Raw genomic sequence first — 15,611 nt, forward strand, 5'->3', positions numbered from 1 at the left:
AGCCTGCTAGTCACCATATCCATAGAACATTGGAGACTCCATAGCAGACCTGTCCTCTGCCAAGACATATGCTTGTCACCCATCCAAGTAACAGCCTATGCTGGAGTTGCCTCACACCATGCAGGTTTCCTGACCTCAGTGGCCAGAAGTGGAGAAGGCCGGTGCAGCCACGTGTTTTCTCTGGAACCCAGAAAAGGAAGCCTAGAGAAGTCACCCACTGGTGTGTGAGTGGGTGCCCTGGGCTAGGGACCTCATCATGTGGGATCTTGCTGATGGCAGCTCAGCTGTCTTGGACTTAGCTGGGTAGAAGGAATAGTCGTTCGTCTGTTTCTCCCAGCGCCTGGGGAGCCTGGCCAGATGAGTGCCAGGGTGACTGGCCACAGACATCCCCCCATTTACTGCGAGGCAGATGCTGAACCAGTGCCCAGAGGGGTTCACTGAGGCTCTCATTGGCTCTCCTTGGGAGACTTGAGTGGGGCATTGGAGTCAGGAGATGCTGCTGGCCTTCAGGGAGTCCTGTATTCACCAGCAGGGTTGCCCACTAGTCTTGGGTCCCTGTGTGTCCTGACTGGATTCAGATGGAACCACTTGCAGGAGCCAGACTCACTTCCAGACAGAGTCCCAGGTCTATTGGCGACTGTTGTTTGATGAGAACGCTGCTGAGTGGGATCTCTGAGGCAGCCCACACTCAAACCTTAGTCCAGCTATTGGTCCAGGGCGAGAAGTGCCCTGAGGGACAACCCAGCCATGCTTCCTGGAACCAGTGAAGCCACCAACCACTTCCTCTACCCTCCCTCAGGAGCCTTGAGATATTTGGTGCTGCTGGGGGAGTCTGGGCAGGACCAGCCTCATTTGCCTGGTGAGTTTCTACCACCTGCCTATTGGTATACGTGAGGCAGCAGCTCCTCAGTGGCTGTCTCTGCCCTGAGTATGATTCTCAAGAGGAAAGATCCTAGTACCTTTGTACAGACCCCAGCCAGAACAGAAGACCATATCCACACAGTGTCCTGGTGCCTAATGCCCTCCCAGCTGTGAGTGTCAGGGTGACCCGAAGGCTTCTTCCGTGACTGGGACACTGTGTTCTGGTGACCTAGCCAGACAGTAAAGGATCTCTGGCACACGGCACCTCTGTGAGGTATGAGCCATGGAGCCCTGTGCTGTCACCATGCAGCTGGCTAGGGATGAAACTAACGTGCCGTGTGAACTGTCATTATTAGGCCTGTGGGATGAGGGCCTGGCCTGCCAGCTATCTAGCTATCTGCACCCAGTATGAGGCTCTGGGTTTATCTCACTGGCCCAGCTGGTACTGAGAGCCAGCACAACCACACTTATCTAGGGGTACCGTGTGGGGAACTCCAAAGAGGACCAGCTTCCACCCTCTATGCCCTGGCCATGCTTATCCCCCTGCCAGAGGCTGTGTATCAACAGCAGTGGGTCAAAGCAGTCAGTCATGCTGCCTGTGTCTCTGATGGGGTAACAGTGGAGAGGCGGCAGATTGTCTGGGTAGAGAACTGAGGTTCCTTCCGGTCAGCCTTCTGAGTACCTCATGACAGTGTCTTGTGAAGGCCAGGAGCCTCTGGATTCAGATGAATTCACTCATTTAGTCCAGATTATTTTGTTTGGAAAACAGGGCTGTGGGAAATAATAATAGTCTTGTTTGCTCCTTACCGAGTCAGTGAGCATTACCGTTTCCTCACCTGCTTCGGTTTTCATAAGAGACAGAGTATAGAGTTCCTTTTGTTCTGTCTTATTCTAAGGTCAGAGAAGTCAGCAGCTAGGAAGGAAGAGTTCAGCCCCAATTGCCAAGGCCTGGTACGTGCTGGCTCTTCTCTGTCCACTTGGCCAGGAGTGAGGCTGTTTTATTTAGGCTTGGCCCTCAGGCATGGCAGGGTGTTGGCGCAGTAGGGGAGGGGCCCTCTGATAGCCAGGATGGTGCGCTGACACACTGTTCCCGTTCCCTTCCTCAGAGGCTCAGAGGGACACCTCACATGGGGCGACTCAGCAGAGACATTATCTGGAGCCCAGGGCTGTGTCATATTTTTCCTTCGGCTGCCAAGGCTGTGGCGCTGTGAGGCTTAGGACTTAGGCACACCCCTCCTGCTGGCTCACCCCAGCCAAATGGGATCTGAGAAGTGATGCAATCTGCCAGCCTCTTGCAGCCAGAAGCCTGGTGTCTGGGGAGACGGGGTTAGGAGAGACTTGGCATCCTGGGCTTTGTGTCTCACCTCTCAGGACATGTGAGACTGTCTCAGGAAAGCTGGCTGGAAGAACGGTGTCCTCTGGGTAAAGGAACAAAGGCTGCCTGATGGGGAGGCATTTCAAAGGGGATTCGTGTTCATCCTGCATGCCCTTCTCACCCTTTCACTCTGGGAGACGTGAGAGTTTTCAAGCAGGTCTTTGTAGTAGCTGCAGCTCCCCAGCCAGTGGAGCTTTCTCTGAGCACAGTCACAGCCCCAGTTGCATCAGCCAGAGCTATAAAGAGGGAGGTGACTCAATGCTAATGAATCTGACTTCCTGGAGGTAAAGCAACTGCCGTGGCTTCCAACCCCCAGCACTAGGGAGTCTTCCTGTTTCCCTTCCACCTGAGGTTGGCCAAGTTCAGATAATTAATGTGGATTTCTGTCTTTGGGTCTATTTCCCAAACTGCAAAATTATGTGTAATTAGTCTGGCTAGGGGAAAATACCTCCCTGCATCTGGGAGGCCTGAGTCGGCAGGGCTTCTCTGGAAATTGCTCAGTAGGGAAGCAATGAGCTTCTTCCTACATCCTAGTGAAGTCAGGATGCTGGTAGACCCCTACCTTGCTGTGGGCATCTTAGGCTGCATGCTGTTCTGGTTAATGTTTGGCCAAGGCAAGCCAGGAACTGCCCCCTCCCCCAGAGTAGAGTGTAGAGGCTTCCTAGCTCTCTTGGGAACAGAGCTGAGGAAGCTGGGGTCTCTAGTATGGGGACCCAGCTGCTTCCAAGGTGGTGGAGTCAGTATGGTTGGTTTCTCGGTGTTTTCATTTATGTTTCCATAATGAAACAGTGTTGAATCCCTAGTTCCTTACTCCACACCTATGCACTCTTGCCAAGGTCTTGGGGTTCATTAGGGGACCAGGCAGTTCCTATCTCAGCTGCCTATCTGCAGCCCTTCTGGGTCCCTGAGGCTCTGCCTTCACGCTGTTGCTGTCACTGTTGCTCAGATGTCTACACAATATTAATTGTGCTTTTCATGTTCAATATATGCCAGTCAAACAGCAGCTGGCAAATGTGTCTATTTTGCCATGCCCTGAGCCCACCTGCTTGCAGCAACATATGGGGACGTCTGTTCCGTTTGGTCCTCACCTGCAGCCTCTCCCCTATGGCCCCAGTGCTCTTGGCTTATCAGATTTACACAGACAGGATGCCTCATCTCCTGCTTCCACCAGCCCCATGGAAGGCCGTCTTTGAGGAGAGGGTCGCCTCACAGCTTACGGTGCTGTCAGAGAACCACGTAGGTACCAGGGTTAAGTGGCCATCCTCCAAGTGGCAGGTTTGGATTTCTCTTGTGCCTGCAGCCAGTGCTCTCCACAGGATCAGGTACACATAGGTAACAGACGAAGGCGGTTCTGATAGGGAGTCCCTCAGGAGGCTGAAACCACTCAGTCACATGGAAATCTTAGCCAGGCATGGTGGCACACGTCTAATCCCAGCCCTCAGGAAGCTGGAGCAGAGGATCCAGAGTTGGGGCCCTTTCTAAAAAGGCCCAGGTGATAGTAATTCTAAAAATGGGGGTGGAAGTGGGGATAGGTGGCGTAGCCTTTCCAGCCAGCACTAAGAGGGGTTTGACAGAGTTTGAGCCTAGCCTAAGCTACAAGGTAAGACCCTGTCTATGAAAACCAAAAAGAAGAGCCGGGCAGTGGTGGCACACGCCTTTAATCATGGCACTCAGGAGGCAGAGGCAGGTGGATCTCTGTGAGTTGGAGGCAGCCTGGTCTACAAGAGCTAGTTCCGGGACAGAGAAACCCTGTCTCGAAAAACCAAAAAGAAGGAAGATGAAAGGAAACTTGTTGCAGGTTTTCCAGGGCACCTGGGATCAAGCTCTTTGAAGAGTTGGCATTTCTAACCTTTGACCCTGGCCCAAGAGAACCAGAGCTTATCAAAACCCACGGGGCAGGCAGGGCTTTACCTCTGTGGGATCCCAGCCAGAAGCACCTGACCTCCTCTGTGCCCCAACCCTGGACTGGAGCGCCTGCCCTGTGGGGTCTCACGCTTTCCTCTCCCTGTTCTTTCCCACAGTGCTGCTCACGGCTGTGAACTGCTACAGCGTGAAGGCCGCCACCCGCGTGCAGGATGCCTTTGCTGCTGCCAAGCTGCTGGCCCTGGCTCTCATCATCCTGCTTGGCTTCATCCAGATGGGAAAGGGTGAGTGACTGGACATGTGACACCTCCTTTGTGTCATGTATGTCCCCTACCCCCCAGTGCAGCGAGTAGTCGGCCTGGGCCTCCTTGACTACCTCACCTGGAACACTGAGTTGGGTCCAGGGAAAGCTGAATGGCAGAAGGGGCTGTGAGCTCCGAGTGTATACAAGACCCTGATCCTCGCTAGTGGGCAGGAGTCTGGAGCCTCTGGGAGTCTGTGCAGGAAGTTGGGGGATCAGAGCTTCCACCTGGCAGGGTTTCATCCACCATAACACCCCTTCCTCTGCTTCATGACCAGCATATCCCACATGTGGGTCTCTCTGGGGACTGATTTTTTTTCTCTGTCCAGAAGCGTGAGTCCTAGTGGTTCCCATGCCTGTGTGTCCAGGGACTGTGTGGCAGGCGTCGGGAGCTAGATTTCAACAACATACGAAGAGTGTCTTCAGGATTCAAGCCCTCACAGTGTGTTCAGATGAGGGGCCCAGTGGCTGGACAGCCGATAAGGAACACAGGGAACAGGCCTGAAAGGCAGGAGCACTGTTTTAATTTAAACATGCCAGTGGGTATAAAAGCAAGGCAAACCTCTGACATCTTGCCACTTAGACAGGCCCTGCTGGCATGAGGAGTGTAGGGCAGCAGGTTAAGACTGCATGGACTTTGGTCACCCACACACTATATGAACTTGGGGAGATCATCTTTTCCCCTGCTGCCTTCTCAGGCTGCTGGAAGGGGTGAAGGGGAAAGGGAGGCATTTACCACACAAGGTAATGTGTTGTCTGTGTTCCCTGTGATCCGCAAGCCATGTGGTGCTCTGCCCGCTGTCCAGAAATCCCAGTACAGGCACACTCATGTCTGTCTGTCTTCTCTCTTTGTCCACCTATTTTTCTTCGCTATGTAATTAATATTCCACAGTAAATGTGTATGGAGTATATTAAGACGTCCCTTAAAAAAAAGTTAAAAAAAAAAGACGTCCCTTTTTGGGAGATAGAAGCACAGATGTCTGGGTTTTGAATTCCCACCTTTATGGGGTGAGGGGGAGGCCCTGCAGCTCAAGCCCAGCTCAGGGCCCCTGTTTGCAATCCTCTGCATTTCTCTCAGTCACTGAAGCAGCCTCAATGAAGAATGGTTAGGAGCTGGCTGAGCTCCTGCTGAGCGTGGTGGTGTATAGTGGCCATTGCTGCCCCAGGAAGTTAGGGACACTGCTTAGGCAGAGTCACACACTTGGCCGCTGCCAGTGCTCAGCATCAGTTACCAGGAGCTGTGGAGGAAGCCCTGGTCCTGGAGTTGCTCTGGGGCCGAGGCAGCGGGGACCTTATTCTTCTTTTCACAGATAAGAGCAGACTCCGCACAGAGCTGAGGTTGACTGGGTCTGCCTCCTTTTCTGATCCTTCCATTTGTATAAAGTCTCAAATCCCTAGGTACAGGGATTTAAAACTTTCAGCTTACCTACTGTCTTCCTTACAGCAGCCCAGCTCCTCCTATGCTAAAGCCTCCTGACTGACCTGAGAGGATGTGAGTGGGTCTGTGATGGAGTCAGGTCAGTTCTCTGCCTTCCTCCTCTGTGGAGCCTCGCCCAGGAACATGCATCCACAGGTGCTTGGAGAAGGCTGAGGTCTGGGTCCTGCCCTCCTGCAGGGGTGGGCACTGTCTGCAAGGAACTCCACGTCCTTCCCTGTGGCAGAGGTCTACATGACCGCGTTCATCTGTTCAGTATTTACGTGTGGCTGTAACCATTGGGCACTATGCTTAGGGCAATGAAAACTCTAGAATATGGCCCAGGTGATGCTTCCACAGCAGGGCCCAGTCTGTCAGGAATGTCTGGGGAGGGTTATCAGGGGTATGTGAACTGCCCACCTGGAGTCCAGCAGCAGAGCGTCCCGAGGCCTTCGCTAATTCACCTACCAGGAACCTTCATGAGGCTCCAGAGGGTCCTTTCCAGATGCATTTGGGAGGCTGTTCGCATTTCTGGGAGTCTGGTTGGCAAGGTTCTCCCTCAGGCACAGAGGTGCTGGCTAGAGGCCAGGGACGGAATTGGGTTGAGCATCACCTGGACACCCCGGGGAGTGGTCCAGGCCTGTTTTACAGGCAGAAGGGATTGTATTCTGTGCTCACAGCCCCAGTCACACTGCACAGCATGCGGCTGGAGGTGGGAGTGCGTTCAGAGGCTGAGGAGATTCAGGCGCTGAGGAATTCAGAACTGGAACCCGGTGTCAGTGAGAACAAACTTGAGCAGGGGACAGCAGAGCTTTTGTCAGGCTTGAATGCACAATGTGTTTATAATTCCGTGGCTGTGGCAAGCACGCCCTACGCCCCCAGCAGTTCCTTTCTGAGTCCCGGACTCAATGCAGCGTCTGCAAAATTCCTGTATGGGTTTCCTGGGGGGGGGGGGGGGGGGGGGCGGGGGACACGGGACGGGGACGGGACCGTGGTGATCGCCAGGTCCTTGAACCTTGAAGGCAGAGACCCTGGCTCTGGGCGTGTGTGTGAGCCTGCTTTAACAGACAACCTGTGGGTCTGGGACATGGTGGTTATTTCCACCTCATCGCCCATCCCAGCCCTCTGCTGACCCTACTGCCCAGGCTATATTTCCTCATCAGGAAAGGTGATAAACCTATGGCCAGTTGTTGGCTCCTTCTATGCTGCCAGCCTTCCACAGAATATCCACACACACACACACCCTTGTGGGATCCAGTGAGGACTGGGCCTGCAGTTCAGAGCTTCTGTCACTGTGAAAAGGCATAAGCTAGCCACAAGAGAGTGTAGACAGAGGAGACAGGGCTCTGACCCTGCCTGGGAAAGTCCTCCTCAGCATCTTGCTGCCCAGGTCCCAGGAGGGAGTACAAGCAATGGAGGCGCCATGACTGCCCCTGCTGCCTATCAGGCTGGGGAGAACTCAGCCTATCGCTGGTATCACAGGGTATCTGCACTTGGTCCAGCCTTCTCAGAAGTGCAGATGGTGCCTAGAATGGTCTTAGATCTCACTGGCTGTGACTGGACTTGTGGGTGGAAGTGGGTGAACTGTGGTGGTGGCAGCTTGGCCAGTGTGACCTCAGAGAAACCCTCGGACAGCCTAGAAGACCTAAGTAAGGGAGACAGCAGATGACAGACATGGTGGGCAGGAACTCCACTGGCCTTCACCTGCTGTGTCCCTTTCTAGTTAACTGGTCTCTCACCCACAGCATCCAGAAGGGGTTATGGCTTGATGTCAGACTGTTCCCAAACACAAGTGCGTGCCAGGCCTTCTCCTCAAGGGTAGACATGGGAGTGGGTTATGAAAGGTTCTTCCCTTGTGCCCATTGACAGGCACAGGTCACCAGAAGACCCAAAGTAGCTCTATTGTAATTCTGCTTAGTATGTACTGCACAGCAAAAGGACAGATTGACCTCCCGGGACAGCTTGCAGATGATCGTGTCCGAGAACACCCTCCTTTTCTCCCAGGCTGGAGAAGGGACTTTACTGCCGAGCACATCCTTGCAATGTGAGGCAGTCTTCATTAGCCTGAGCCATCAGTGAGTGGTCACCTGCTCTGCCAGCGCTCGTCACGGGAGGGGAAAGTGATGCCCTCGTATGCTGGCATGGGTAAACAGCAACATGTGGGCTCCTCAACTGTGTGTTAGCTGTGTCCTTGGTCAGTAGGTAACAACGTCCCGTGCCTGGCTCAGGAGACTAGGTCTGCCTCATGTTTCATGGGCTTCAAAATGACTTTTGTTTGTGTCTTAGTGAGAGGTAGGATATCATATACTGGATCCTGCACCTCAGGGGTGGGTCTTACTGTAGCCATAGGCATAGCATGCAGGATTGCAGTACTGTGCTGGTGTGCTGAGGTCCCGTTGCTTGTGAGGAAGGCTGGTAGCCAAGATCTGGAATGGCTGGCCCTAGGTTTTTCCTGCTTGCCAGCTCTCTGCTGGCTCAGAGTGGACCATATCCCCGGATAACTAGTTTTTCCATGCCTGGATCCCATGTTAGTGAGTGACCAGGTCTCGGGATATACCAGCCTTAGGGAGCCTCTGTCCTCTGAGTTGGAGACTGTAAGACTGGCCGTGATCTACGGGTGGGAAGGAATTCAGCTCTGTTCGTTCCCACCTTTTTTCAGCGTCTGTGTATGCCTAACTGGGCATCTACTAGGGACGGACAGGAAGGCAGGCAGGGCACTTTGACTTCAGTAACCTCCTTTCTTCTGGGGTGGGTTCCCATGGCTACAGTGCATGACACAGTGTCTTTGGGTTGCTGTTCCCTAAAGTTTTCTTCCCTGGGCCTCTGAGCAGTCCCACCCCAGCTACCCCTGCTCTCTAGAGAACTCGGATTCATGGTTTCTAGGACTGTGCCTTGCTGGGGTCTCTGCCCATGCATAGCTTCTCACAGCTGTTCATCAGCCCTGTGGAGAGAAACATTGTATGGCCAAGGAACGGCAGGCCTGCCCATCAGGCCCCACCTGACTTAAGCAGAGTAGGAAAGGGGTCTGAGACAGTGCACAAGACAGAGGAAGAGTAGTGCTGCTCCCAGGACTATAATCTGGTCCAGTTCTCTGGTCCCTGTGTATCTGTGCCGGCCTGCCTGCCTGTCTTGTTCCAGTGGCTCTGGAGAAGTGGGGGAGGAGGGGCACAGCTTGGCTGCCTGGCTCTGGCCATTGCTAAGTTAGCGAACCCTCATTTAGTACATCATCCAGTGCCTGAAGTTTTGTGGACACGCGGATCAGGCCTGACTAGGTCTGTGGAACAGGCTGGGAGTGAGGGGGATTAGTTTAGGCCCTGGCAGTGCCTCCCTGAACTGTGAAGGTCAGGCTGTGCACATCGAGCTGCATCTCTGATCTCTGCCACTAGATGTCGCTAGTATATCACTACTTGTCCCCACCCACAAGCTGTGACAACTCCAAGGTCTCCCGGTTATAAGGTTGGGGCTGTTCTCTCTTATTGCCTGCCCTGCCCCACTTCCAGGAAGGTGCCTGACTCCCAGTTCTCAACTCAGCTAGGGAGTTGCCAGTGTGTTGATCAGACAGGTGGATGTGACCACTCCCGCAAGCCTTAAAGCCACCAAGGTGGAGCTGCAGTCCAAGAGTGACAGTTAGGGTACTGTGAGGTGTTTCCTGAGCTGATCCAGCCTGGGAAGGGTTTGGGAGAATCCAGGCGACCGTTCTGCTGCCCACTCCATGATGCCTACAGAGAAAAGCTGTGGCCTCCAGTCCAGCATAGACCACAGCCACTGTACCCCAGGGCTCTGCTGCAGACCTGGCTGAATGCCACTTGTCCTGACACATAACTGGATTTTAGTCCTCACCGCCATCCTCTCAGTGGTAAGAGAATGACTGTAGATTTGAGATGGGTATACCGGCCTAAACCCTGATACCCTGACAGAGAACCATCTACTGAGAGAACCGAATTAACCCTCCTGCCACCCTTCACCAGGCTGCTAAGAAGCAGGCACCCTGTACTGTACTAAAGACTCCACAGTTACTCTTCTTCTTGAGGTCTCGTTACCAGGTAGTTGTGGACTCCGGTCTAAAACTGTCTGTGTTGACCCAGGGTGGATTCTGGTCACTTTTCCAGTCTCTGGTATTCATTCCCCTCCCTCCCTCCCTCAAGGGCCACAGCGTGTTAGAGAATCAGCTCCAATTCTCAAGTAGCCTGACAGATCCTCAAACCACTGCATCTGTGCCTCATTTTCCCGACTTGTAGAAGTACACCCCAGAGCAGAGACGGGAGTTAGGCCCTATCCACGTAAAGGCCCTCCTTGTTCTAAAGAGTTCCATTGCAGAGCCCGGGGGGGGGGGGGGGTGCCTGGGCTGCCGGAGGCTCTGCCACAGCACTTTTGAACGTACCCTGTCCTGAGCTGCCCTGAACTGCTCACCACAAGCTGTCTTCTGACTGCCCTGTGATCAGGACCTAGACAGATAGGGATGTGGGTAATACCCTTCTCAGAAGACCAGGGGTGGGTAGAGCCCAGGACAGCCTTAGTTCATTGGGAAATAGAATCATGGGACATTTTGTACATCCAGAAAACCATGAAACACTGACTGGTCCCGGCCTACCTTCCTTCCTCCTCCTTCTCCTTTTTTGCATTTGTTCCATTTGTTTTTTGAGACAGGGTTTCTCTGTGTAGCCCTGGCTGTCCAGGAACTAACTGGCCTTGAACTCACAGAAATCCATGTGCCACCACCTCCCAACCAGACCTTCCTTCTTAGTCAGACCCTGGCACAGGGCTGAAAGACAGATTCTGTGGAGACCTTCTTCACAGGGTCCTTTGGTGACCTTGACTCTCGGGTATGAGTCAGGCAGACCTGGGCCCTGTGCTGCCTCCACAGGCACAACTGCAGACCGTTCACCTCCCGGTGACTACGCTGCCCCTCTGGCTCCAAGCTGCATTCGTCCCAATGGCCTCCTGGTCTTGGGGCAAACGTGAGCTGTGTATCCGTGCTGTGGCTGTCTAGCTGTCCCCAGGGCCCAGAGTCATAGGACCCATGAAGTAAAAACCCACGGGTAGGTAACCTAGGTCTGTGGAGAGCCAGCCGCCCACCTTGCTGGGTGCCCAGATACCTGGCTTCAAGTCAGGCATCTTTAAACACCAGACTTTTGCAGGCTTGATGAAGTAGGCCATTCCATAACTAAGGTAATCATGAAGGACTCTACTCCAATAGCCGCTAGCTTTGGAAAATACTTAGAAGGAAGACTACCTGGAGTCTGGGGCGGTCTTGGAACAAAGATCTTTACAGATAGATTTGATGTGTGGTCATCTGAGTGGGTGGGGGTCCTAAGTCTAGTGACAGGTCACTGGAAAAGGCAACGGGTGGACACCAGTAGAGGGAAGTTGTGTGTGAAGTGGCCTCTGCTCCAAGCAAGGTGTCTCTGGATGCCCCTGCTGTCAGTTCACCCCATCCTAATCCTTGGGTGCATTTGCTCACTCCCTTTAGATGGCACAGCAGCCCTGTACCAGGGCCTCCTGAGCTTCACAGCAAGGGACCAATGTGTCAACCCAAGTCTCTTTAAGCAGCCTTGAAGCTTATGTGAACTGTGTGAGAGTCTCTTGAAGGATTTTGGAAGTGTCTGTTCCTGTCCTACACTCCACATGTGAGAGACAACCCTGTATCAGCAGAGACTCTGGATCTGATCCCTCCAGGCCAAGGGACAGGCTGTCCTCTGCTTACAGAGAGAACTCATGGGCTTCTAGTCAGGTCCTATTCCTTTGAGTAGCCAGGGAGTATAGGAGGGGGGATGGTTCTGCCCCCCTCTGCTTGCTTCCCTAAGCTTTTGTTTGGTCCAGTGTTTTGCTCCAGAAACATCCCAGAATTTGTATTATGATCTGTCCAGATTCTCTAACCAGGATTCTGCTTTCTTTAATGCATTGCAGGTGATATGTCCAACCTTCACCCTAAGTTATCCTTTGAAGGCACCAATTTGGATGTGGGGAACATCGTGCTGGCATTGTACAGTGGCCTGTTTGCCTATGGAGGATGGTAGGTTCTGGATGATCTGAGTCCCTTGGCCTGGGGACACATGGATTTGATGTGCCCAGAAACTCAGTGCTCTGACCATACGGGGGTGGCTCAAGTGGGTGGGACAGAGCACAGGGAACATCTTGAGCTGCACAGACACCTACAGGTCCCTACCATTAGGTAACAGGAAAGGAGAGCTCAGTCCTGTCTGCAGTTCTCCATAAGGTACCAGCCCGGCCTCTGCTTTTAGGATAGCTCTGTAGAGGCTTGGGATGTTGAAGCCACACAGAGTGTTTGGACAGGACGGGCTGTGTTCACTTCAAATAGAGTTGGCAGAGGACAGAGCAGAGTGAGCAACTGGTCCCAAGGGTGCCCACTGCCCAGCTCCTGTCAACAGTGAGAGCGTACAGAGGATTTTCCTGTCCCTTACTATCTTAGTCTGTGTACTGTTGCTGTGACCAAGGTAACTTTTAGAAAGAAAGCATTTAAATGGGGGCTTACAGTTTAAGAAGGTTAGTCTTAGTCCATTATCGTCATGGCAGGGAGCATGGCAACATGCACGGTCCTAAAGCATCCAGATCTCTAGGCAGGCTGGCAGAGAGACACACTGAGCCTAGTGTGGGCTTTTGTTATCTCAAAGCCCACCCAAGTGGTACAAAAGCCATAACTCACTCCAGCAAACCGTACCTCCCAGTCCTTCCCTGGTCACTCATAAGCTGGGAACTAAATTTAGAAATAGATGAGCCTAGAGGAGCCAGTCTCATTCAAACTACCACACCTACCCAGAGCAGCCCAGGATTCTCTTCGCATTGGTGTTTCCCGAAACCGCGTGTGCAGTGTAATGACATACTATTGCTTGGTTTCTAGGAACTATCTGAATTTTGTCACAGAGGAGATGATCAACCCTTACAGGTATGTACAGAAATGACAGAGACACATTTCTTTGTCTTAACACACGAGGGAGAAGCCACACACTGAACAAGCCCCATGATGAGCCCTGCCTGGGTTCTATGAAAGGCTGTGTCAGGGGCTTTGCCGTAGAGATGATGCAGGGATAGGGTGGGGTTAGGCCAGAGAGAAGCCGCTGTGGCTCTCAGTCCTGGACCCCAGGTGGAGGGAACTTGTCTGGGGCTGTGCAGCGAGTAGGCAGGGGCCACGGGTGTTCACATTGGGCAGTCTTGGCTCTCTTGAGCCCTCAGAGCCTCTGTTTTCCAGGGATAGTAGTGTAAACCGTGCTTCAGCTGTGTGCGGCTGTAGATGTTCCTATTGTTTGCCCAAGAAGTGAGGCCCAGACGGGGAGCCTGGCTCCTCACCCTGGGGTCCGCGTGGCACACTGACATATCTCTCCCTCCTCTTCCCAGAAACCTGCCCTTGGCCATCATCATTTCCCTGCCCATTGTCACGCTGGTGTATGTGCTGACAAACCTGGCCTACTTCACCACCCTGTCGACCAACCAGATGCTCGTGTCTGAAGCTGTGGCTGTGGTAAGACACTGCTCCTAGGCCCAAACGGCTGAGATTGGTGTGCCACCTCCAGACCTGTGACCAAGCCAGTCAGGCCCGGCCCTTGTGCCCAAGCTTTGCCCTAGCTTGGGAGTCTAGTGTGTGTGGGAGACTGCTCATTTGTTTCCCGGCCATCCAGACCCGAATAATCACACCGAAACTCTATTAATTATGACACTGTTTGGCCAATGACTCTGGCGTATTCTTAGCCAGCTCTTACATCTGAAATTAACCCATTTCTATCAATCTGTATATCGCCATGAGGCTGTGGCCTACCGGCGAGGTTCCTAAGGTTCTGCTGTGTCCTCTCTCGGCAGTTACATGGCATCTCTCTGACTGCGCCCACTCTTTCTTTATCTTTGGATTCCCCACCTGGCTTCACTCTGCTAAGCCATTGGCAAAAACAGCTTTATTCATCAACCAATAAAGCAACACATATACAGAAGGACAGCCCACGTCACTAGTGGTCATCATTGGTGACCACTAAAGATGACCACAGAGGACCCCACCAGGCTCTCTGCATGATGACAGTGGGGCATTAAATGCAGCTGCTTAGCCGGCACCTTGCCTATGGCAAGACAGCATGTGGGTGGTCATAGGCATCTGGGCACGGGTGGCTTTGTTAGGGACCATGGTGCCTTAGGGACTGCTGCTAGATCAGTGTCTGTAACACCCGATTTGGTGTTACACCCTCGGTACAGTTCGCGCGCCACTGTACCAAACGCGAGTCGGGCAAGGGCCTGGAGATTGAAAAGAAGACACAGAGAGACCAGGGTCATTCGAAAGGAGATCAGCCGAATGCCACTTTATTCAGCATTGGGGGAGTCCTTATCTACCTGACTGCAGCACAAGGATCTCCGCCCAGGCAGGTGGGAAATTACCATATTAACAATGGAGTAAATGCCCTGCATGCAGCTAACCACCAGGTGGGGCAGGCATAGCACAGAAACACACAGGAAGCTTAGTTAGTTGATCATAAACTGTCCCCATGAATGCACCACAGGAATAAGGGAGACCAGGGCCCTACAAGTGTCAGTCAGTGAGACAGGACCAGAAGGCACAACCAGGCTCCATGGCAACCCCCGTGATTCCTTCACTCTCCTTTGGGCTACCCGGAGGAGCGGCAGCACTGTCCGGCTTTTATTTATTAGGTGTTGCCTCAGAGCCCAGAGTTAGTAAAGACCTGCCACACCAGGCTCTTGGCCGATGTGAAGAAGCCATCAGTAAGGGAGACCTGTTAAAGATTATCCCCGTGTCTCATAGGAAGCCATCAGGGTGCCTTATGTGTGAGGCCCTGTGTGTCTCCTCACAGTGCAGACTCTAATTCTGAGAAATGGCCACATAAGCAGACGCCTGAGGTCAGCCCAGCAGGGTCACGTGCTGAACTGCTCCAGGGGCCAGAATTGAGACCCTGCCTGTGTCCTGCTGGAGCTAAGTGCTCACCATGTGTTGTATCTATCCAGGACTTTGGAAACTATCACCTAGGAGTCATGTCCTGGATCATCCCCGTCTTTGTGGGCTTGTCCTGCTTCGGCTCTGTCAATGGGTCTCTGTTCACATCCTCAAGGTAAGCGTCTGACAGCACTAGAGAAAACCCCCTGCTATTCCACACACTTTGAAGGCTATCTGTTTATTGATGATAGACAGCCGATTGTTCAATATTTGAATGACTTGAGAACAGGGGAACTATTCTGACCCTCTACTGTTTAAGTCAGATCCTGGAGGCACTATAAGTGAGATACAACCCAGGTTTCTGTCCTTGTTAGCCCAAGAAGTCAAGGACATTGAAAGGCCTGTGGCCAGAGACCAACCAGAGGGCAAAGGCCCTCCCCCTCCCAGTGTAGCTGGCACGCATCCTCCTCAGCTCCAGGTGTCTCTCAGCCATTTCTAGGTGGTGGGACCACTGCTGATTGCCCTCTGCTCCATCCACAGGCTGTTCTTCGTGGGATCTCGGGAGGGCCACCTGCCTTCTGTCCTCTCCATGATCCACCCACAGCTCCTGACCCCTGTTCCGTCACTGGTGTTCACAGTAAGTCTACCACATGCTCCTGCCCTGTCTGTCCTCACCACTCAGGGCCCTGTGTCTGCCCAGAGCAATATGTAGTTGGGAACAGTGTGCCATGCACACTAAAGCCAAGCCCAATACACCACCAGATTTTTAAATTCAGAACCCCATTGTGGTTCTTGAAGTGTATGAAACAAAATCTCTGCCCAGCGAGAACATCTGCTCAGACACCGTCTGCTCTAGCCATGTCCACACACACCATTTAGTGGCCTCAGTGCACAAATTGGACTCCTGTTC

The 15,611-nt window shown here is 53.1% G+C and overlaps 1 protein-coding gene across 1 annotated transcript in view; it reads left to right on the plus strand.

Annotated features, from left to right (window-relative positions):
* The window catches only part of Slc7a5 (solute carrier family 7 member 5), a 35,135-nt gene that overhangs the window by 14,545 nt on the left and 4,979 nt on the right, over window positions 1–15,611 (plus strand). Inside the window, exons 2-7 of the mRNA XM_041650654.1 lie at window positions 4,258–4,383; window positions 11,722–11,827; window positions 12,674–12,718; window positions 13,168–13,291; window positions 14,773–14,876; window positions 15,242–15,338. Coding sequence (XP_041506588.1) covers window positions 4,258–4,383; window positions 11,722–11,827; window positions 12,674–12,718; window positions 13,168–13,291; window positions 14,773–14,876; window positions 15,242–15,338 — 602 coding nt within the window. The remainder of the gene's footprint in view (window positions 1–4,257; window positions 4,384–11,721; window positions 11,828–12,673; window positions 12,719–13,167; window positions 13,292–14,772; window positions 14,877–15,241; window positions 15,339–15,611) is intronic.

This window comes from Microtus oregoni, unplaced genomic scaffold (assembly GCF_018167655.1).
Source record: "Microtus oregoni isolate MIOR12 unplaced genomic scaffold, Mior012 000004F_ref0000308, whole genome shotgun sequence".
NCBI classification, from domain to species: Eukaryota; Metazoa; Chordata; class Mammalia; order Rodentia; family Cricetidae; genus Microtus; species Microtus oregoni.